This window comes from Mustela putorius, unplaced genomic scaffold (assembly GCF_011764305.1).
Source record: "Mustela putorius furo isolate JIRA1106 unplaced genomic scaffold, ASM1176430v1.1 tig00000407_pilon_pilon_pilon, whole genome shotgun sequence".
NCBI lineage: Eukaryota > Metazoa > Chordata > Mammalia > Carnivora > Mustelidae > Mustela > Mustela putorius.
This window is the reverse complement of record NW_025421373.1, coordinates 14,849,231-14,873,822: the sequence shown is the minus strand read 5'-3', so window position 1 is coordinate 14,873,822 and position 24,592 is coordinate 14,849,231. Positions and strand designations below refer to the sequence as shown.

Here is a 24,592-nt window from a genome sequence, read left to right as displayed (position 1 = left end):
TAATAGGAGAAGCAATACATCTGTGTCTAGTTAAACAACCACGAGTTCCCATAATAAGTTTCACATTTGACTTTAAGCAGACCTCGTGACGCCAAATGGCTGAGGCCAGTACAATTGTTCTGTATTGATACAGCAAACCTGAAAGTAATTTATGGGCTGAACTACGGCCGCAAGGACCAGCCATGAACTTAGGACCCCAACCAACTTGTCCTCATTTGTTTAGCAAGCGTGTGGGAAGTCACGTAGGCGAGCAAACAACACATAGCACAGACCCTTTCTCAGTGCTACTCAACTTTTCCTGTCCTAAACCTTTTGTTAGGTTATTCAGACTTTAAAGGAGGCACAAGTCGGGGCCTGGTTTGGTCCTCGTCTCAAGCCTTATTGCGGCCTCCCACACCAAGAATATATTTTACTGATTATGTCTGATTATGCCTGTTTTCCTCAAATAAGAAAATATGGAGTCTATAGCATGAACATGTGACCTGAGGTCAAAAGGCAGTCTAATGGTAAATGAGAGAGGTGTTGATACAACGAAAGAGAAAAGATGAAGCATTTTTAAATGTCATATGGAAGGGGCGCCTGGGTGGCTCAGTGGGTTAAGCCGCTGCCTTCGGCTCAGGTCATGATCTCAGGGTCCTGGGATCGAATCCTGCATTGGGCTCTCTGCTCGGCAGGGAGCCTGCTTCCCTCTCTCTCTCTCTCTGCCTGCCTCTCCATCTACTTGTGATTTCTCTCTGTCAAATAAATGAATAAAATCTTTAAAAATAAATAAATAAATAAATAAATAAATAAATAAATAAATGTCATATGGGAGAATATCTTACCATTTTCCACTGGGACTCGTTTACTTCTTTGTACTGCAGTTCATACTCCAGGACTATCCATCCCTTCCGAACATCTGCATTGGGTGGTGGTTCCCATCTCACTTGGATATCTGCATGAATCCCCGTTAAACTGACGTTCAGTAAAGTCCAGTTGAGGCCGATGGGTGGATCCGGTTGCACTGTGCATTTTAACAGAGAGTTAGGGCACAGAGACATGGACAGGTACAGCTTCCTTTGATGGATGGCTTTCTTCTGAAAGACCAATTACTTTATGCATTTTTATTATTCATACCCTTAATTCTTCCAATAGTCTTATTATACTCTCATTGTATTAGAGAGTATCACTTCTTTTTGACTAGAGTATGATCTGTTTTTAACTTTGAAGAAAACCCCTACACAGAAAAATTCCTTTTCAAGTTTAAAATCTGACCCCAAATTTTTCTTGAGGATTTGCCATGACTTACATTTCTTTCTTTTTTTTTTTTTTTTTAAGATTTTATTTATTTATTTCAGAGGGAGAGATCACAAGTAGGCAGAGAGGCAGGCAGAGGGGGGTGGGAAGCAGGCTCCCTGCTGAGCAGAGAGCCCAGTACGGGCTCCATCCCAGAACCCTGGGGTCATGACCTGAGCCGAAGGCAGAGGCTTAACCCACTGAGCCATCCAGGTGCCCCCTACATTTCTTTTAGCCTTGATAGGATTAATGCTTTGGGATTTTGGCAGTGGAATTCAATGTAACTAGAAACTGAGTTAAGACCTAGAGTATTTAAAAATGGGGCTGTTTCGGAACGAGGGATAGAGAAATCTTTTTTATTCCAAATTGTTTATTACCTAGGGCAAGGATCTTGTCTTATTAATTTCTGTATTGCTACTAGAACAATCCTTCCAAACACTCAGCTAATGCTCCTTAGTTTGTTGTCTTCCTAGCTACGTGTGATGATTTTTTTTCAGATCTAAGAAGGCACTGTGCTCTTCTCTCAAACAGTGATGAGTCAGGGTTTTCTGTCTCTTACTTAACCACATGCGAACAATCTGGAATAGCATTTTGCTTGGTTTCTACTGACATACGGTACATTCTCTAGTAAATCACCTGTATTCTGCTTATCAGGACTGCAGAGACTACAACTTCCCAAAGCCTGATGAAGAGAAAGAAATATGGATTCCAAAGCTAGGAGCTATATCCAAATTTACATTCTAGATAGTTCCCCATGAATTATTCTCCTTGGGTCTCAGTACTGATGTTTTCAAAAGTCACTTGCAGATACAGAGTAAAATTTACTCAAAAGTCACTTGCAGATACAGAGTAAAATTTACTTTCTTTTTTACCATGTCTACAAGGTCACCTAGAGCGTTGCCAAGTCGGGATCTCTAGGTTGGCCAGAGAATTGCCTACACATGTAAGTGTGAGGAGCTCTTTGGGAAGAGGAGCTCTTCCCAAAGGGGAAGCTCTTGCACTCAACCAGAGTGAAAACAGTCCTTACTGTAAAGGAGTGTGATATTGGCCCTTGCAGAGTGGACACAAAAAAAATAGGGTATCCAAATATGACTAATAATGATCACTTTTGGAAATTAAATCAGACGGATATTCAGATTAGCTGAGCTGCATATGGCACCGTCAGGACAGTCATGCTTTGCCCGTCCGGATTTGTTGGGGATGGAGGAATTCTGATAACTGAAGCTTAACCCTTTAAGAGACCAAAACATATAAATGTTTTCGATGGGAAAATCTCAACTTACTACTCATGTTTCATCTTAAAAACTCTCCTTTCTATTTTAAATAGAAGATTTGGAACATGGTTCTTTTTGGGAAGGCTTGTACCACTGTTAGAAGCAAAATAACAGCCTCCCCCTTCCCTCTATACATCCTGCCAAGTGCTGTCCACAGTTCCCCTAAGATGTTGCAAAAGCATCCGAGACTGAGTACATCCCTAGGCAGCCCCGGTCCCCTCCTCAGAATGCACTCCTCTGTCACTTTCCCTTTCTCTGTCAATGGTGGGTCCATTCCTCCAGGTGCCCAGGATGAAATGAGTGAGCTCTTCCTTGATGCATCATTTCCCTCACCACCCCCACATTCTCTCAGCTGTACTTTGAAGACGGTCCTGGAGTCCAACCATTGCTCGCCACCTTCACCTCCACAACCCAGTCCTGCCATGATGCTTTTTTGCCCATATCACTGCGTTAGCCTCGGAGGTGGTCTTCTCCTGGGGTCCCCATCCTCCTTCACTCTATTCTCAATACCCTCCTCAATATACTGGTCATACTGGTTATTTTCACCCTTGAGTTAGACCATATCACTCATTTCAATCCTCCAAAGCCTTCCTCTCTCACTCCAGGTGAAAGCCAAAGTTGTCCAATGGCTTCATGCGTGCTATAGCTTTACCTCAAAGATCCCTCAGAAGTGGCCTCTTACATGCCCCTCCTTGCTCACTCTGTACCAGCTCCCTCCTCACTGCGCCATTTCCCGAGTGAGCAAGGGAATGCTCCCACCACAGGAGCTTTATCCTTGCTGTGCCCTCTTGCTGTAGGGTCCATCCCTCAGATGGACACATTGTTCTCTCAAGTTTTTCTTTATTCAGCAAAGCCAGTTCTGATGACTCTATTAAAACTACAACCTCTCCTGCACTCCTCTCCTCCCTCCCTATGTCATTTTTCCTCAGAGCATTGTCTCTCTCTACACTGAGATAAAATCCCAGGAAGGGAGGAGACATTTTCTGCTCCTGGCTCCTAGAAATGTACCTGGCCCAAGGAAGGGACTCAATAAATATTTGCTGAATGCAAGAATGAACAACAAATGTCTACTAATACAGTACTTTAAATCCAAAGATGAGCCCTGTGAGGTAGTAGCAGAACGCTCACATAATGCGTGGGGAAGCTGAGGCCTGTGGTTGTCTTCTTCAGATCTACTAGGCTCACCTCCTTCCTTGTGGTCTCTCTCTCTTAGCTCCCTCCCTCGTTCCCTGCTATGGTTGTAACTGCCTATCACCACCTTTTGCCTTAATTATCACAAAGATTATCACCAAGTCTTCTAACCTCTCTAACTCTAGTCGGTGTTACTCCAATCTACCCTCTATGCTCTAGCAGGATGGATTTCCCGGAGGCATTAGTAACAATAGGTGGCACTGGATAACTTTGAGATTAAGAGCGTGGACTCTGGAGCTATTTTGCCTGGGTTCAAATCTCAGCTCTGCCTACTAGCTATCTGACTCCGAGTTAGCCTTTAAATGCTCTGAGCCTCAATGTCATCATCTGTGAAATGGGTATTATAACAGAACCTCTCTCAAAAGGTTATTATACCGAACCACAGGTAAGGCCTTTGTAAGCATTAGTTAGCTGTTATTATCCTCAGGTCATTTCCCTTCTTAAATATCCTCAAATGCACCTCTTCGCAGTAGAATATAGTCTAAATTCTTCTGTGGGGTACACAAGACTCCTTATGCTTTCTCTGGCTGATCAGTCAGGCCTACCTAACTGCTCCTTCAATGGTCTGTGTTGTTTGTCACTTCTGGAACTTAGTAGTTGGTGGAAGACACAGTCCATCTGGTATACCTGGCACTTGCACCAATGCTTTAGGGAGCAAGAGAACTACCACCATTTCTGGGCAGCTTTTCATCCCTCAGGCCCAATCATTGTACCTTTGCCCACTACCTTGGCTTACTACACCCTCCACACACCTCAAGTCCAGCACCTAAAACGCAGTACTGCAATTATTTACTTAACATTCCTGACTGCCCTACTTGAACACATCTTACTCATTCTGTAGCCACCACACCCCGCACAGCAATCCAGGGCATGGCAAGCCTTCCAGGAAAGTCAGACACGGAAATGAGTGGGGCTGGCTATTGGCAGGGACATGGTTAGAACATGGGTCTTGACCCGATATTCTTACTACTACTGGTTTAGCCACTCAGCAGCTAAGTCTATTGACACTGGGGCAAACACTGAATAGTGTCTCCAAGTTATGCAGTTAGGTTCTCTTTTCTGCTTGTTCTTCTCCTTGACAGGCTATCAGATTTATTGTTTCTGCCTACAGCTTCTAGCCCCATTCTCTTAGCCTCTTCCAGTCTGCTGATGCCTGGGAAACCAAACACAAGTGTGTAAGGACAGCACATCTCAGAGAAACTCCAAGCAATTTCTATAACAGATGAAATTTTGTGGGTAGAGAGTCTGAAGTACCAACATAAGCTGCTCAAAGTCTTTCTTTCATTCTTTCTATTTTGCTGTTTACACTATTATAGAATAAACATAAATATTCCGATTATGGTTGTTTGTTTTGTTTTGTTTCATTTCCCCTTGTGTCCACACGATGGGCAAGGGATAATTGGTCTACATCTTTCATTTAGCTCATTGAGCTCTGATTATCTCCAATGTTTGTCTTGAGATCTTATAAACATGTCTTTAAACTGATTTTGGATTGTTCTGTAAATATAAAATTCCAGAATTATTATGCTTTGTGAGAAAGAAAATCTTGGCTTTTATTACAGTGATGTTAGGGATCAAAGGTCAACATATTTCAGATCTGAATATAACAATCATATTGAAAAATTAGGAAAGAAGGAATCTTAGGAGTCCACTGAGTTTGTCTCTTATGGTACTCAAGAACCCAAACCAGCTTGAAAGACCTCCTCAAGGAAAAGACTCTGCCAGGCTCCCATTCTTTTCTTGACAACACTTACTGCCAGGTTGTTTTACGTTAGAGCCAACCTTTATTCCTCCCGCCTTCTCTCTCTTGTTCACTGGCTGACCTCATGCCCTATGAGGTAGACCTCCATTCACCTAGATGACAATGACGAAGTTTTCCTACTTGAATACTCTTGGACACTGAAGCTTCCCTGCTTATTTAATCTAAAGCCATGTCAAATAAAACACAAACCTGTGATTTACCTATTTCCTCAACGGAGAAACACTTTTGATCCACCATGCCACCATTGCTGGTTAGCTTGATACAGTAGGGAATCCAAATGGAGGTATAAGATGAATTAAAGTAGCAGCTGTTTTCTCCAGCAGAGACATAATCAGGGCATTCTTTCCATTCTTGAGTCCATTCTTGAGTGTTCCTGAAATGGAGGGTAAAAAAAACAAAAAGGATGAATTGTTCCAAAAATCATGCCATGGTTTAAGTCAAAGTGAGGTGCTCGATAGATTCAATAAGCTGGAACACAAATATTTTGCAAGCAAGTGTTTTAGCAGCATCACTTCCAAGAAGTATCCCATCCATGGGCTCATCTGCAGGGTCTGCAGACTGCTGGAGGCCATTGGTTCTTGTACTATAGCAGAAACATCTGGGCATTGGCTGCAGAGGATGTGCCAGCTCCTAGATTAAGTAATTTGTGGATAGGTCCTTTATTATCCACCTTTTACAGATGAGGGTTTTAAGGCTTAGGGAGGTTTAAAATGATCCTTTAGTAAAACACTATAGAGGCCTAATACCCACACTGTGAAGATTCCCAAAGAACCATGACTCTTTGGACCCGGATGGTTCCCCAACTCATGGTGGAAGAGACTAGGGAGGCATGCCGACGGCATTCTTCAAACTGGGTGACTCTGAGATTTGGGGGGCTGTGAGGTGGAAAACTGTCTATCACCCTATTCTGAACCACCGTACCCTGTGTTTCCTTTCCCCAGGGCTGTCTTATGTTTGGGGGGAGTCTTCCTCAGGTCTCAAACACGTTCCCATATTCCTGGCTTCTTTCCTTAACTACATGAAGAGCCACGAGAACATCGTAAATGTGCTGGACCTCCAGGGTGACATTTATAAAACATGATGGTCTAGCTTTTTTCTCCCCACCATTAAAAGAGATAAAAGGTCATGAACCCAGAAATGAAAAACTCTTTTCAAACCCAGAAAGCACTTTTTTTTTCTGTTTTGTAAGCAGAATGAATACCTCACGATAATATAAAAAAATGGAAACAAGAATAGGTCGAATTGAATTGATGTGTTTGCCTATCGGTTCCTTTTATTTTTGTTTTCTCTACAAAAAACAAGGTTATATTTTCCTACATCTTGGCTCAGCTAGAAACAAACAAACAAACATAAGAAATCATGGAGGAAAGAAGACACGTGGAAAACACTGAAGAAATCAGAGAAGCCCCATGTCCAAGTTCACATTCCGCCATCCAGTTATTCATCTCTACCCCACTCTCCAGAGAGCATCATGTGCTCGATGACTTAAAACATCTGCAGGGCCTGAGCTGAATGGAAAAGAGAGGCCTGGAAGTTTACAGGGGGAGAAAGCAGAGTTTGGGGAAAGGGAATTGCCCAGTCAGCTGCCATGGGGGCCTGAACAGAAATGCAGAGCAAGCCAAGGATTGCCCCAACTCAAGGCCACCCCTGCAAGGACAGAGCAAGTGTGCTAGAATGGGACACAGCCCTCCCAGGTCCCATCTCACTGACTGACTGACTCCATGAGCCCGGAAAACCATCTCTGGGTGGCTGCTCTATACGTACTAGAGAGGCATGCCATCTGCCACCAGCACTACCAGCACTGAGTGGATATAATGATTAATAATATGATGTCGTTCCTATCTTCAGGCCGGAAGGAGACTCAAAATTACCATCTGAGTACTTTTTCTTTTTTGGTCTCCTGTATTCATCCCATTCATATTTAATAAGTATTGATTATATATAAAAAACACTATGCCGGACATTATGCAGGATGCACATGTGTTTAAGGAATGACTCCTGCTTCAGAGGCATGACTGAAAACCTGTATGACAAAGCAGTGTGGGTTATATGCACAGAGTACACATGGGGTTCCCTAAAAGTTCAGAAGACGGAATGATTGCTCTGGCTGATCACAGAAGCCTTCAAAGTAGAGGTGGTGTTTCTAGCCATCTTGAAGAACGGGTAAAAGCTTAATGCGTAGGGAAAGGAAGGAGGGAACCGAGTAGTCAAAAGGGTTGAGGTAGGAGCATGAGGGCAATGGAATAAATGGGCAAACTTTTCTTATATTAGAATTGCTACTTGGGTGAGTACTTCATTATTTACTCATTATTCATGAGGTATCAGCTGAGAACAAGGTTTATGAGTCAAAGAGACATAAAGCCAGGTGGTCTGTGGCTGAGGGGGAAGAAGACAGGAATGACTTTGTGTAGGCTGAGGTGCTTGGGGCTGGTGAGCCAGAGTGTGGAGGTCTGTGAGCATCCCCCTCGGGGACGGGTGCTGGGCAGCAAGGAGCGACAAGGACACCACAGGCTATGGGAAGGGATGAGCTGGGAGACAACACACGCCTCCTTCTTTACAGCTGTTTCTCAGGCTGGTCTCTTTGGCACTAGGACGAAAGTTGTATAGTGTGAGAGCGTCCTTGACACAGTTGCTCATCAGCTGTTGGAAAGAACTTGGGATTAACATGGCCAGTGAACTGTGGCTTAAATTCTGGCTGAGATTCTGAAAAGTTGCATACCCTTGGATGAGAGGGAGATTTATCCCTGATGGGGACTGTGAGTGGTATGAGTGTATATGTGTGTCTACGTGTGTATGTATAGATGTGTAGGTGTGTTTGTGTGTATTCGTGTATATATGTATAGGGGTGTGTGTGTGTGTGTGTGTATGTTTAGAGTAGTAGGAAAAGGATTAAAAAATTAGGGATAGGTGGGTCATTGACCTACAGTATAATTTATTTTATCTTGACTTTCTAAGTAAGGGTATGTTGAAGAGAATGGTTTAGCAAGATTTCCCAGAGAAATGAGGCTCTTACATAATAAAATAGATAAAAAATATATTTAGCATAGTTGATAGTATAAAAGTATTGAAATGTAAAGCTATACTACAGTCCTTAGCAGGTTTGGATTTGAAATAGGAAGGTTAGCTCTGTGTGTTTTACGGTTTCTCAACCTCAACATGTCCTCATGGGGACTGCATGAAAAACCTTGTTTAGATTATTCCAGATCCATTAGTTCCACAGAGCAAACAACTTAAAGCACTTATCTGAAGCACAGGAACAGTTAGTTCAAAACACAACTCCCAGCGCCCTCCCCCTCATTAGCCAAAGTTGAATTTTATTTTAAATAAATACTTAAAAATTATTTTTAAACTCTTAAATTTAGCCAAAAACAAAAACAAAACAAAACAAAACAAAAAACCCACCAATGAAAAAAAACAAACAAATGGGCTCACAAAACAGAGACTCTGGCTTGCTTTCCCTGAGTTGAATTTCTACGCAGGCAACCAAAGTCAATTTATGGAAACTACTTTCTCCTTGTCATACCCCTAAGAGTTAAGGGCACGAGGTCTGCTCCTAGTCTATCTTGCAAAATGGAAGGAAGGCTGTACAAGGAGACTACTGGTAAAAATCAGAATAAAGAGCAGAAGAAGTACTTTCCATCCAAATGCTTTTACATCTAGCAACTAGAAGAAAAATACTAATAATAAAACATCATTTATGTTCTAAAGACAACTGTTTTCATTACACACAGATCATGTGTTTTGGCTTAAAATTAAATCTTTTCTCTAGGAAAAAAAAGGAAAAGCAAGAGCGCTCTTTCTCCCTTCTTATCTCCCCTGGAACCTTGCATGGAAAATACACTTTCTTTTTTTTTTTTTTTTTAAAGATTTTTATTTATTTATCTGACAGAGATCACAAGTAGGCAGAGAGGCAGGCAGAGAGAGAGAGGAGGAAGCAGGCTCCCTGCTGAGCAGAGAGCCCGATGCGGGACTCGATCCCAGGACCCTGAGATCATGACCTGAGCCGAAGGCAGCGGCTTAACCCACTGAGCCACCCAGGTGCCCAATACACTTTCTTTTGATAGGCCAGGATAATTTGTTAAGGGGAGTGAGTGTGGGAGATGATAGAAATTGGGGGTTAGAGTCTTAGGGACTGAGCCTTCACGTGCCCACTTTCTTCATCAATAAGGCGTCTGTAGGCAAGGAGCTGAGGGCGGAGCCTCCCCGAGGGCCTACAATGTCATTCAGGCGGAGTCTTCTCCCAGCAGTGAGACTAGGCCCGGCAAGGCAGCCATGACTGGGCGGGAGAGGCAGCTCTGTGTCAGCCAGCTCTCCTGGCCAGCAGCAAAGAGCCACGCGCATGGCTGCCTCCAGGCCCGCCCAGTGGACAGCCTGATGTGGTTAGGCTCCTTTGTGCTTTAGTTACCAAGGCCAGGCTGGTAAACTGAAAGCCCAGTGCACGGGCCCCTTTGCCAACGCTTCCTGTTTCCCCCTGCTCCAGTTCTGGATGAAATCCTGTCCCGGCTTCATGTGTCCGGGAAGAGGGACACATGGGATTCTATAGTTCCGGGAGTTGCCTGGGACCTGAATTCTGAGAACTTCTGGGACCTGACTGAGAAGTCAGAAAGCACACCTGTTTGGTTCTCTTTGCACCAGGAGCCGGTGTGAAGGCTGACACGTTTGTGTACTCGCTGGTGCAGTCTGGGCCTGACATCCTAGCTCTTTGGATTCTACCCTTCCTAGATAAACCGGGCTGAAGGCTTCTGCTATTTTGGCTAGATAGAATAATTATATTTTTGTAGAGAAAACACAAAATGCTGATTTTGCAAGTTGGGGCTGGCTCTCATCATGAGGTTGTGCTTGGCGGCTTGAAGATGGGACAGTGCTCTTCCCTGGGATCCCAATCCGCACTAAGGCAACAATTAATGACATCCTTCCAAATACGCTGGGATCTGCCCTCCACCTGTTCACACATTCTGTGGCATCTCTGTTAGCATAGAGCCTGGCTTCGGACTAGGTCTGCTCAGAGGCCCAGGTGTGCAGAGGAGGCCTGGAGGCAAAGGCACGTGACCTGGATGGAAGAAAGTAAGGGACAAATAGATATTTGTGAGGGCTTCATACCTTTGGGTTTATCTTTTGGCTCAAGTTCAGATTAGGTGACTATTATGGTTGGTAATAACCCATTTTCATAACATGGGTCTGACTCTGCTCTCTCTCTCTTCAGTTTTGTTCCTTACTACACACACAAATTTGTTCTCACTGCGCCGGCTCTCTGTACCTCTGAAATCTCTCTCCATTTAACAGTCTACTCAGCAGATATTTCAAAGTGTTACAATCATAAAAGCTTCCCGTCCAGATGCATTTCCCCAAGCCAGCATAATCTCGCCATCCCTACCTCTCTGTAGCGTCAGCCTTAAAAGAAAAAAAGTGCTTTTGGTGCCCAGCCATGTCATTATTTGTGTGCCCTCTGGGGCACAGCCAAGTAACCTCCCTCACACCTGGGAAGTGGGGAAGGCCAGCAGGAGTTGCTAACTCAGGGCATTTATTTGTAAACCGAGGACCCAGTTTTGCACTGACAACAGCCTTAGAAGACCCATAATCATTAGCCAGAAAGAATCAGAAGTAATTATTGTAGCCCAGGAATTGGATTTCTTTATCTTTACCATTTTAAATCGTCACCATATCACCAATAATCACAGCAGCTACCATTTCTTGAGTACATAGGCTGGGCCAAGCCCGACGCTAAGTGTTTTTCATGTATTATCCAATAAGACCCTCACAAGAAGCCATGAGACAAGGTCTACTACCTCCGTTTCGCAAATGAGGCGTCTGAGTTGTGAACGGACTACTTTGCCTGGCGTTCCTCAGCGAGTGCCAGAGTTAGGCCGAGATGCCGTGTGTTGGACCTGAGCCTGTGTCTTTAGCTGCTCCCTGCATCTTTCCTCTGCTTCCACACTCCTGCCAGGGGTAGACGGCATCAGCCTTGGACTGATGAACACTCCCACCCCGGCTAACCTTGCTTCTTGGCTTAGGCCTTCCCTGGGGGTTGGGTGGAAAAGAGGAAGGGACAAAGTATTTGAATCTAAAACTTAGAAAAGGCAAAAAGGTACAACACAAGAGTAAACAGAAATGGAAATAATTCCAGGTGAGGGGTCAGAAAGAAACAAGCTGGATGGTGATTATATCGAGAGATCTTTGTTTCACTCTTCCTCTGTTATTTTACAAGACAACCAGTCAAAATGGAATAGAAAACTATTATAATTCCTTACTGAGTATCACTAATTTAATAGGAACATGGTCTGTTTTCTACATAAACACCAAGCTGAGTCTTTTAAAACATACATGTCTTCTCAAAGTCCACCACAGCTAAAGTCAAATTCAAGGCCTAGCCATGGCAGTCTGGCTCTGGCTAACTTTTTTTTTTTTTTTAAAGATTTTATTTATTTATGACAGACAGAACACGAGTAGGCAGAGGTAGGAAGAGAGAGAGAGAGAGAGAGAGAGAGAGGGGAAAGCAGGCTCCCCGCTGAGCAGAGAGCCCGATGTGGGGCTCGATCCCAGGACCCTGAGATCATGACCTGAGCTGAAGAAAGAGGCTTAACCCACTGAGCCACCCAGGTGCCTCTCTGGCTAATATTTTGACTTCTTCTAAAGTCACGTCCCTTTTATCTTGTGCCATTCATGCAGGCCTCCTGCTTTCTTCAAACAGATCAGCCTCAGGGCCTTTGCACCAGTAATTTCCTCTCCTGTAGTCTCCCCCCCCCCCCCCCCCCCGCCGCAGACATTCCTATGGGCCTCTTTCACTTCACTTCTGTCTCTCCTATAACACAACACATCAGCAAGGCCCACCGTGAGCTGCTCATCTAAAGTTTCACCCAAGCTCCCTACACACACGCACACATTCCCACACACAGACACGCTTATCTATACTTCCGTGTATTTGCTCTCTCATATACACTTATATGTTCACATCCTTGTGCACCTCCATGGACCTGCTTCCACACCTTCTCACACACACTCACCCTTGCACACACTTCACACACACACTCATGCATATTCACACTTTTACCCACTGACACGTACCCTCATTCATACTCACACTCATCCTCAGACACTCTCATGTACACGCATGTCCTCATTCACAGTGTGGACACTTCCTATCCTCTGGCTTTTACTTTTCTTAATAACCCATATTACCAGCTGACATTTATTTATTTTTAATTTTTTATGGTCTGTCTTCTCCTGTTGGAAGTGACACCCACGAGGCCAGGGTCTCTAAATTTTTTGCAATTGGCGTTGTATCTCTGGTGCCCTAGATAGTCCCCAACACGTAGTAAAGGCTTAATTAATACTTTTTGAATAAATGTACACATTTAAGTCATCACATGTCCACCACTGCAACTCAGTAAACTTTCATCTGAAAGTCTATGGAGGGAAAAGTCAGGAAGGATGAAGATTGCACCTTCTAATATAGAACAGCTGTATGGATCCTGGGTTCTTCAAACCATGATTTATCCCATCGGTCCAGTGGCATGAAAAAGTCTCTAGTTCAGGTGAACGGCACTTGGTGAACTGAGGCTTCCCAGAAGAATCTGCAGAATAAACAGAAAAGGCAACGCATGAAATCAGGAGGGCCAGGTCTGGTCCTAATAAAACTCACACGTAAAGTGGTAAAGAAGAACCATTTCCTCTAGAGACACGGTTTTCCTGGGTTGTGGTTTCTGAGCTCGTTGTATGCCAGTCATTTCTCTGTCAGCTCTCGATTCCAGGGACAAACTGTTTTGTCTTTATGTCAAACATTATTTTTAGGGCCTGTTGGAGAAACCAGAACTAGAGGTAGGGCTTATTTGGAAAGTGACGCCGGAACAGGAAGTAGGGCCAGGGAGAGAGGGAAGGGGAGGGAGGACTGCCAACAATGCATGTTGTCCAGGGGGCTCCCACAGTGGCCAGCCAGGGGACCTCCACAGAGGCCTCTGGGAGAATCTGTAGAGTGTGGAGTGTGTTCTAGAGAAGGAGGGGAGGCTGCGGTGTTTGTCCTCCTCACGCCCACCCTCCATTGCCTGGGGGCTGCCCTGGAGGCGTTCATGCCCGAGACCTTCTAGGGCACACCCACACATGGGCTGAAGACCTCGCGTGACTTGCTTGGGAAAAGCCTGGACGGGCTCCTGAAGGGGACGTGGCAATGTGCACGATGGTGGCCGTGAGCCCCAGATGCAGGCACTAGTATCAGATGGGACAAGGGATATGGCCTGGGACCATGGCATCCACTACGGGGCCTTTCCTCCTTTTATGGTTTATGTATTTTATTTATTTATTTAAATAAAGAGCCACTTATGTTTGCATTCTTTAAAAAGATTCAGCCAGTATACCCATTAGGTAGATGATGACTGAAAAACTTCTGCATACTTATGTGTCAACTCTTATTTGGGAAGCGGTGATTGCCTCCTAGTGTTAGGCTATTAGCCCAAACACCTCCACATGGATGAAATTTGCAGCAGACAAGTCTGAGGCAAAAACAGATTTTTTGTATATCATTTTTCATTGTTCTCTGATTTCCACAGCCATTTGGGAGGTGGTCAAGCTTCTTTTTTCTTTTTTTCCTCCTTACGGGATTAGTCTTCCGTTAGATTGTAAACGTAATATATTTGTGTTCTCTGATCTAAAGCTCTCATCTCTAGGCAACAGGGAGACTCTCAGATTTTACGTATCTTTATGAACACTTTAAAACACAATTTAGAAATAAATAGCAGGCAGCCAAACACATAAAAACCCCTAATTGCAAGTTCCAGGTTCCTTTCTGGTGCTCTGAATCAAAACATGCCTCTTTTCCCCTTTGTCAGCAAAATCCTAACAAATGGGATGTTCTAAACCTTCTAAATAAATCCATCATTCAGCCATCCACTCAACAAACACTAAACATCTACTTTGTTCCAGGCCCTCTCCCAAGAGTAGAGCAGGAAATAAAACTAACGTTCTGGTCCTTGTGGGGTTTCTCTTTTAGTGGAGGACAGGGGAATTCCGTGTAGAAAGATGAGCAGGATAAGAAGATAAGGGGCTGGGAAACGGAGACCCCATCCTCCTTCTGCTAATACCCATATAAATGCAGCCAAAAAGCTCAGGCTGGGGAAATGTGTCCTCGTTTTAGAACATCTGCTGTCCCAAACTGTCTGGTCACAGGTAAATGAATCTTCAAGAGATCCTGAGTAGCAGATAAGTCCTCTGCCCTGAGAATACATATTGGGAGTGACAGAATGTCTTAATGAAATTCCATAGTCACACCATTGTAAGAGATTCCTTTTTCTGTATTAACTAAGAGATTCACAAGAGTTTCGGGGCCTGGATAGGATCTGCTTGGTCCCAAGGGCAGGTGCTCAGCCCTCTAGGTGGTCAGCATTTACAAACCTCTCTGAGAGTACTGACATGTAGGATCTGCTACAATCGAAGAGAGTGAAAAAGGTGTGTGTTTTGTTAGGTAAGCGCCCATTATACAGTAGAGTACCTGGAAAAGTTCCTTTTTCTATTAGCTGAAGCACTGAAAAGGTGAGTTTCAGATCATCCAAGAATATAAGCGATTAATAGAACATATTTCAGCCACAAGTATTTTTAATGCCTGCAGGTTTGAGGAGACTATTGCAGATTCTGGTTACGCCTCCACACAGAAGTTTAAGAAGAGGGAATGCACTGGATTACAAATTCAGAGATCTATGTTTGAGTCCTGGCTCTGCTACTCTCAGCCTCCATCTTCCAAAGCCATTTGGACCTCAGTCTCCTCAACAGAGAGGCTGGAAGAGATGAGATTCAAGCTACTAAACAACTTCACTTTTATAATAAGTAACACGTACTACCATTAATAATAATGTACACAACTAAAACACAATTTTAGCATTTAAGCTGAAACAACCAGAGAACACCAAAAGCAAACACCATTGAGGTCGTCATATTCCCTGTGCAACAAGCCTACCACATAATGGCAAGAATAGTAAACCCAACCCAAAAACTTGAAACAGAAAAGAAAAGTTTGCTAGCTGGGGAGAAAAAAAAACTTAAAAAAAATTAATTTGAAACACATTTTTATTGCTTAAACTTAGTCCGCTTGTTTATTCTGTTTCATTTTAACTCCAGATGTATAGAAAGCTCCCTATTATCTTCTCATTCTAAGTAAGGAATAGGAAATTCATGGTTCATGGCTGTGATGCTAATGTTATGTAGTATGTACTCAAAGAAGAACTCTGATACAGGCATAGCGCAGCCAGGCTATTTTAAATGTCTGTTTCACTGCATGTCCTCCTTTCCCTACCTTCCTCCTTTCTTTCTCTTTCCTTTCACTCTCTTCTCCTTCCTTCCTTCTTCCTTTCATGTCTGGGTATGCGCCATTAAGTGCTGTAGCAGACAGACTCTCTCAGATGGCCCCTATGATCCCTGTTTCCTGTTATTTACAAGATTTTGTATTTCATCTCCTTGAATAATTTGCTAATCTACTCTACTCTACTCTAATCTAATCTACAGAATATGGCAGGGTTGTGGGGATGTCATATCTGTGATTAGGCTAGACTGTGACTTCCATCTTGGCAGCAGATTCTCATTCTTGTTGGTTTTGATGAAGCAAACTGCTGTGTTGGTGGAAACCACATGATGAACAACTGAGAGTGGCCTCTGATCAGTAACTAGCAAGTCGAACAACCCTTGAAGACCTGAATCTTGCCAACAACCATGGAAGCTGATCCTTTCCCAGTCCAGCCTTCAGAAGAGACCACAGCCCTGGCAAACACTTTGATTACAGCCTTGTGAAAAAGTGTGAAGCAGAGGTCCCAGAAGATGGGTTAATTTAGAGGAAGGGCAGGGAATAATATTAATGCTGTTTATACAGAATAAATGAATCCAGTATATCAGAAGTTGAAAGCAGCATTCAACAATGGCATAAGCCACTTTTCTCAGCAAATGGAAGGTGTTGCAATGAGTGTGGTGAAAGTATGTAACTTTTTTGTTGGAGGCAAGAAGAACTATAGTGTAGCTGGCTGCTTAGCTCCTCAGTCACCTGCTGCTTCAGGTGTTATGACTGTGGCTGAAGACAGCTGGCATTCCTGAAGTTCAGCTCCTTAGCATCTTGTTGAGGTTTACCAAGGCTAAGAGGTACTGGCCTTAAAAATGAGTACCTCTCTGATTATGTCTGAAAATCCTAGTAGAAGTTCGTTTCATATCTCACTTAAAGACAACAAATGGCTACCATACATTCTCAGGTCCTCTCTGATGAGCCACAGCCAGTAATTTTTGAAGTATTAATAATTCCTGCTCTTTCATGAACTTTAGCCTAAACCTAGAGACCATATAGTTCAATATCCATTTATAGCAACTCTGAAAAGAATGCACTTGACAAGAGAGCCTAGCTTTGGCCCTAAATTGATTTTCACTAGGAGAAATGAGTGTTCTAACTCAAGTGGTTTCACATTCTGAAAAAAAGTTAAGATTAACACTGATCAGCATTCAACATCCTGACAATAGATTTGGAATTCATTTTTATTTTCTCTTTGGAGTCTTCATTTTGGGAATGAGGATTTTGACTTGCAACTACATATTTTTATTTATTTTTAATTATTTATTTCTTTTCAGTGTAACAGAATTCATTGTTTATGCACTATACCCAGTCCTCCACGCAATACGTGCCCTCTGTAATACCCACCACCTGGCTCCCCCAACCTCCCACCCCCTGCCCCTTCAAAGTCCTCAGATTGTTTTTCAGAATCCATAGTCTCTCATGGTTCATCTCCCCTTCCAATTTCCCTCAACTCTCTTCTCCTCTCCATCTCCCCATGTCCTCCATGTTATTTGTTATGCTCCACCAATAAGTGAAACCATATGATAATTGACTTTCTCTGCTTGACTGATTTCACTCAGCATAATCTCTTCCAGTCCTGTCCATGTTGATACAGAAGTTGGGTATTCATCCTTAATGAAGGAGGCATAATACTCCATAGTGTATTTGGACCACATCTTCCTTATCCATTCGTCCGTTGAAGGGCATCCTGGTTCTTTCCACAGTTTGGTGACCATGGCCATTGCTGCTATAAACATTGGGGTGCAACTACATATTTATTTTAGTTATTGTTACATACATCATGTAACATGTTACATACATCACCTTCCATATTATATCACATTGAATACTTAACATATATTGCCTCCTTTAATACTGACAGTAATTCCAGAAGGTGGGCATAATTCCAGAGGTGTTCACTTAGAAATAGGTGAAGAACTGGAGTTTAGGGAAGTGAGTGTCCCTGTTTTTACTGCTGTACATAGCAGAGATGGGATTAAAATACAGGTTTGTGTGATTTCAAACCTAAAAACAGCACCAGCAAAAAATAGCAGCTTTTTTGTTAGGCAATTTTCTCTTGCTTTTCAAAAAATTCCCAGAAGGGAAAAATGATAAGCTCAGATGTGCTCTTAATTCAATTCTCAGAAATCAGTAAGCTGGCGAACCCTAAGAGCAGCATTTTCTAATTGTAATTGCACACCGGAATCAACAGGGGAGCTTTTAAAAGATACTGATGCCTTGGCTTGCTCCCAGAGACGTGAGTCAATTTGGGGTGCAGCCTGGGTATCATGATTTTTAAAAGTTCCCCAGGTGCTTGCAATGTGTGGCACAGGTTGAGTGCCACTAGTATAGAGAAATAAATTATAAGCAAGCACTGAAAAGTTGGCTTTCCACATTATAAGGTTGTCTGATCAGTTCTAGCAGAGATTTGTATCAAGAGAGACCTTTGGTTTGGGTGCCTGGCTGGGCCAGTCAGTAGAGCATGTGACTCTTGATCTTGGGGTTGTGAGCTGAAGCGCCACGTTGGGTGTACAGCTTGAAAAAGAAAAGAGTGATATGTAGTATAAACTCCCATGAGTATAGTGTAAGAGGGTGTGGGAAGGATATGAATATTAATTATTACCTCAGAAGAGTAAATGATGAACAGTGGAGAACCATGAGATATTTTATATATACGGGCCTATGGTGCATATCTAAATGCTAATCCAAGTTTCCGATAGACTATCAATTGGTAATGGGAATTAATTAAGAAGTTAAACTGGTATTCCTACTGAAACTATTATTTAGAGAGCTTGAAGAGAGTTTTGCTGAATTCTTTGATCAAATGTTGATATTGATAAAATGTTGACTGAGTGACAGTGTGTTCAAACTACACCAACAGAAGGACAGTGTCAGAGAGAGCTGGAGGCACTGCTGGTTGCAACATGTCATCATTGACAGTGGCCGTGCTGCCACCGTCAGTCAGACTTGTTGGGCTGGACAAAGCTGGCTCCCTTCTTCACTGCCCAGTAGCTCTCTCCTTGGAAGAAGATGGTCTTCCTGACAGTACCCAGAGAAAGGGACATCAAACAGCTCTTACACAATGAAGTAGTCTGTGTTCTTACCCTCCCTCACCAGACATACTTTTCTATCCTCTACTCATGACAAAGCAGAAACAAAACAAAGGAAATCACACACCAGTTCCCAATGTTTGCTTGTGCTGAGTGTTAGGAGAGAGGGAAGAAGAGGAGCAAATGAAGTGGGAGGGGAGAGTTGGCAGCGAAGGACAACCTTCTTCAGAGAGCTCCGGATTGTGTGGTGCGTGCAGCCCCTGCTCTGAAATGTGGTACCTCCAACACATCATGTCATGTGGACCATCTGCTGTCAACAGTCCCAGGCCCTGGTTATTGTCCCCGAACAGAAGCTGAGGAGGTGGATACCTTGTGTGGGGGCAGGAGCTAGAAGGGAAAAACCTTCCCCTTTGACCAAAGGGTAACTAAATACAATCAGTTGAGAATTTCCTTTTGAGTTGGGCAGCAGCTCGGCGATACAATGAGTCCTTAATATGACTAAGAATTAAAACCTGTAAAGACAGACTAAAGAAAACAATTTTATGGAATAAATTTCAAACATGATTTTGATCATAAAAGATGAAAGAAGTGATAAGACCAAATCGAAGTATGTAGTTATATGTGCATGGACAATGAAGGGGGAAATACGATAATGAGAGAAAAGCAAGACAAACATTGGACCAAATGACTTTTGGTCACCAAATTCCTAATTGGTGGGTCTGAGATCTGCTAAGAGTAATCATGTGTTTGCTGTTATTATTCCCATCCTTGCAAGTCAGGTGTGATTGTCAGTTCATGATTTGTTACCTGTTGTTACCCAAGAAGAGTAGATGATGAACATATTGCTAAATGTGAAATTCATCCTGCATTTTACATGTAATTCTAAGTCCACTAGTGCCAGCTGAAACACCTGAGGTATATGTGGTCATATAGTGACAGCTAGTTCCTTTGCTGGTTAGAGGTGATTTCTGTGGTTGTCTTTTAGACCATCATAACTTATTGAAGTCTGAGTAGTAGATAATTGGAGGGTGTTGCTATATTATCAATTTAAATTTAAAAAAATCCAAGCAAAGTCTTTCTCTGTGTGTTCTTGAGAAGCGATTAAAATTCCTCACGCTGCAAGGAAAATTATCAGTGCCGCACACAGACACTGTGGGTCTGGCTGAAGAGGATCTCTGGAATATTAAGAATGCTATTTGATGCTTTTCTCCAGTGATCTGGGTACTCTGGAATCACTGCACAAGCCTTATCAGCTTCTTGGCAATGGTTTTTCCAGAAAAAGCTCATTAAAGTTGAAATGGACCTGGGAGAGTTCTGGTTATGTCACGATGAGTCCATCCAATGATTCCACCTCTCTAAGCCAAAGCCTCCCTGAATAGAATGGGCTGGGTGGTTGAATCATACTTTAAAAAAAATTATGTGTCATTTTCTTGCAAGGGAAATGCAGCCTAAATAATTGCCAGGGCTTCCTGGGGACGAAGTTCTGCGTGGAGTGGTGATGAGTTTTGCACAGTGCTTGTAAATACTTAGATCGAGAGGACTAGACCCCCTAGACCCCCTCCCCTAGCTTGTGGGGGTCCTCCCTTTTGAAGATCTGCTTTGAGGCCACACATCCTTCTCCAAAGTACTCTTACCATTTCCAGAGTGCTCTTCTGTATGAAAAGCTTCAGGAAATCAGTGATTCCTCCAACTAAGAGAACCTTTTACCTATCCCCTTTTACAGACGGTCATGTAATTGATGGATGCTGTTCTGTCAAAATACAGTAAAAGAAATTTGTACACTTCCTGGTTGGACACTATTGTCAAGAGGAACTGAAGAGCCTTATAATATAATCTCAGCAAGCACAACTAAAAAAAAAAAAAAAAACAGTGGTGCCTGGGTGGCTCAGTGGGTTAAAGCCTCTCTGCCTTCAGCTCAGGTCATGATCCCAGGGTCCTGAGATAGAGCCCCACTTCGGGATCTCTGCTCAGCAGGGATCCTGCTTCCCCCTCTCTCTCTGCCTGCCTCTCTGCCTACTTGTGATCTCTGTCTGTCAAATAAATAAAATTTTTAACAAACAAACAAAACCTGGTCAGTGTTTTTGTTTTTTTAACCTATGGAATTGCTGAGCAGTTATGGAACCACAAATAGTGAGTTTGTAGGCTACTGGCAAACAAGGCCTTATATTAATGGTAGAAATTGGCAAAAAATTTAATAAAGTATTTCATAGTGGACAATACTTTATGTAAGGAATTCACCTTCCTACCTGCTTTCCTTTATAGTTCCCTGAGGAACTGAGGAGGGCATCACTGTAAGATCCAGGTACTTTGTGGTTTAGAGCAGAGAACAAGAATCCACAAGCTCTTGACCCAAATGTTCATTTCCCTCTATTTTAAATTACAGTCTAGCATACTTTTAACAATGGATTCCTGGTTCATTTAAAAAATGGTAGGGCTCACTAAAATAAAGGCTAAGTGAGCATGCCCAGTTACTTTCAGATGAATGTCAAATCAGCTGAACTTGGTCGTTATTATCTTGGAGAATTGTTTACGGCACACGTGGTCCGGCAGGGAATTTAACCGCACACAGGCTGTAGAGACAGCTCACATAGGTAGCAACGTCAGGATGCAGAGTGTGTGTGTGTGCGTGCGCTGTTATTATTTATTTATTATTTATTTAAGCATTTATCTTTTTAACAAAACTCGCTTTATGTTGCTTAATTTAGTTTCATGGAATATTTTACAAGAATTTATTTTCCTTCTTAAATACTTATGATTGAATATAATTAATCCTAGTTTTCAACACTCAGGGGCATTAATCAATGATCTCTCTCCTCCATAGCATGTCTCTGGTGCATTTAGTTTACTTAGTGTTTTCACATTTTTTCATTTACTTGTCCTGGACACAGTGAGCATATACTCTCCAAGCTGATTTAAAATATTCTCAAAAAATATATTTTTCTGGCGGGGAGCCTGGGTGGCTCAGATGATTGAGTGTCTGCCTTCAGCTCAGGTCATGATCTCCAGGACCTGGGATCCAGCCCCATGTCGGGCTCCCAGCTCAGTGGGGAGCCCGCTCCTTCCTTTCCCTCTGCTTGTGCTCTCTCTCACTCTCTCTGTCTCTCAAATGAATAAATAAAACTCTTTAAAAAAATTAAAAAAATGTCTTCTCTCTTTTTCCTAGATTTCAGAGGCTCTTTACCCATCAATTTTCTTAAAAACAACCAGGCTTCTCAGGTAGAATGACAAAGGCACTATTTTCCTTGGTGTTTTTTCCTCTGGCTAGAGAGGCAGATGTGCCAAGACAGCTACAGCAGCCCCAAGTTCCAATAGTGTAGTCCACTGGAACGTGGAAACAGGAACATCATCTTGAAGACACGCACTTACTGTCCTGCAGAACTAACCTAGGACTTACTGCCCTGCAGAACTAAGCTAGGAAATAGAACTGTCATGGTTTCATTGTTTAAAAACACTTTTTATTCTATATAGCATGGTTTTGAGATGTCTAAGAAACAATTAGCACTACATTCAGTAAAATTTGTTTTCTGCTTGGTTAAGGGAAGGGACATCTTAGATAATAGATCAAATAATTATATATATATATAATAGAATAATTAACTATATTTGTATTATAATATAATCAAATATTAAAGATAATATAATAAATTAATTAAAATATAAGGCAAGATGACTGATCGAAGTAATTAGAGCCCCTGGGAAGAATGTAATATACTACAGCCGCTATAGAAAAAGAGTTTAGCAGCTCCTCAAAAAAGTTAAAAACAGAGTTAGCATGTGATCCAGCAATTCCACTCCTAGGTGTATATCCAAGAGGACAGAAAACACATGTTCACACAAAAACTTGTACAAGTATGTTCATAGTAGCATTATTCACACTAATAAAAAATAGAAATAACCCACATGGCTATGAACTGATGAAGAGATAAGCACAATGTGGTATAGACACAGAAAACTATGTAGCCACAAAAAGGAATAAAGTGTCGATACATGCTATAACACAGATGACCCCTGAAAGCATTTTTTTTCATGAATGAAGCCAGACACAACAGGGCACATATTATATTACTCCATCTATATAGAATGTCCAGACTAGGCGAATTCATAGAGACAGAAAGTAGATTGGTAGTTGCCAGGAAATGAGGGGAAGGCAAGTTGGAAGTGAGTACTAACGGGCACAGGGTTTTTTTTCATGTTAAAAGAATGGAAATGGGACTTGAATTGGTAGTGGTGATGGTTACAAAACACTGGGAATATATGAAAAACTACTTTTAAATGGTTAAAAAAGCAATTTTTAAAATGTGAGTTTTAGCTCAGGAAGAAAATCTATCTAAATGCACAAAGCAACAAGTCACACTTAACACTAAGATTTACCACATGTAATTTTTATTTTTTCTAAGCCTCTACTGGACACCTCTTCAATTTGAAAATCACTTTTTGTTAATTTTAACTTTAATCTCACTCTCACAAAAACAGGGATTGTAACTCACTAAATGAAAGAAAATAATTCCCTGGTCATATGAAAATATCCTTGATGAACCTTAACTAAAGCTCTTGTGAATGGGATTGTCTGGTTCCTTTTTTTTTTTTTTAAGTATTTTTAAAAAGATTTATTTATTTATTAGAGAGAGAGAGCATGAGCATGAAAGTGGGGGGAGGGGCAGAAGGAGAGAATCCAAGCAGACTCCCTGCTGAGCAGACTCCCTGCATGGATCTCAAGATCCGTGAGATCGTGATCTGAGGCAGAACAGAGTCAGATGCTTAACTGACTGAGCCACCTGGGTGTCCTGAGGTTGTCAGGTTCTATTTAATGAGATGACCCAAATTCCTGAAAACCAGTAGCTAAAGGGGGTCTATAGGCAGAGTGGACATGTTCCATGCTGGAATCACCCAAGGAATTTAAAAATATGCTGATGCCTGAGTCCCATCCTTCAAGATTCAATTTTAATTGGTAATTTATGAAATGACCATTTAATCATTGGAGTTTTAAAAGTTCGCCAGTGATTTTCAAGGCTGGCAGAAGGTACGAACCATGGACTTCTTTCTGTCTTTCCCCTTCTGAGCCCAGAAGACACTGTGCTGGTTTTTCACAACTGGAGCCTCTGGTCTGGTTCTCATATGCAAGTTTTTGGCCAGAAACAGGAGGAAAAAGTAAGTGTGGGGGCATTCTAATCCAAGCCTAAAAGTATGGCAGTGCTTTGCCAACATTGCATCTCGGTCACTGAAAAATATGAACCTCCTGAAGTCTAAGGGAAACCCTCGATTGCCAGAAGAAACCAACTGACAAATGAGACTTTATTTTCCCCATCTTGTAATTTTGTTGAGGCCAGTTAATCCTCACTGATGATGACGATGTACTCTGTTATGTAATTTCATGTCTAGGGTTAGGAGCTCCAAAGGCAATCACACTGAAGTTTTTTTGTTTTAGGATTTATAGCTGCATTCACTGTTGAGTCATTCATGGGTTCCCTCATTCAACAAACAATTATTGAGCACCTGCTTATACAGGCCAGATTTCAGCTTAATACCTTCATTTGCTGGAACACTGTTTCTTGGTCCAAGGATCACGGCACACCAGACAGACTGTCTTACATAAACAGGCTGGCTCAGTTCCCCGAGAAAGAGAGTCAACTTGGTCGTTCTTTCTTAACTTTTGCTCTGTGTACACGGTCTTGCTTGGTGGTCTTGCTGCCACCACTTTAGGATTCTGAAGTCTATATTTGGATTTAAAAATGTTCTATGTGTATGTTTC

General features: G+C 42.4%; 1 protein-coding gene across 5 annotated transcripts in view; it reads right to left on the bottom strand.

Moving 5' to 3' along the window:
- GHR (growth hormone receptor) overlaps positions 1 to 24,592 on the bottom strand; it is a 259,239-nt gene that overhangs the window by 17,369 nt on the left and 217,278 nt on the right. For all 5 annotated transcript variants that reach the window (XM_045079519.1, XM_045079520.1, XM_045079517.1 and 2 more), the window contains 3 exons: positions 12,944 to 13,073; positions 5,703 to 5,875; positions 825 to 1,003 (listed from right to left, as the gene is read on the bottom strand). In XM_045079519.1, the coding sequence (XP_044935454.1) occupies positions 825 to 1,003; positions 5,703 to 5,875; positions 12,944 to 13,073 (482 nt within the window). The remainder of the gene's footprint in view (positions 1 to 824; positions 1,004 to 5,702; positions 5,876 to 12,943; positions 13,074 to 24,592) is intronic.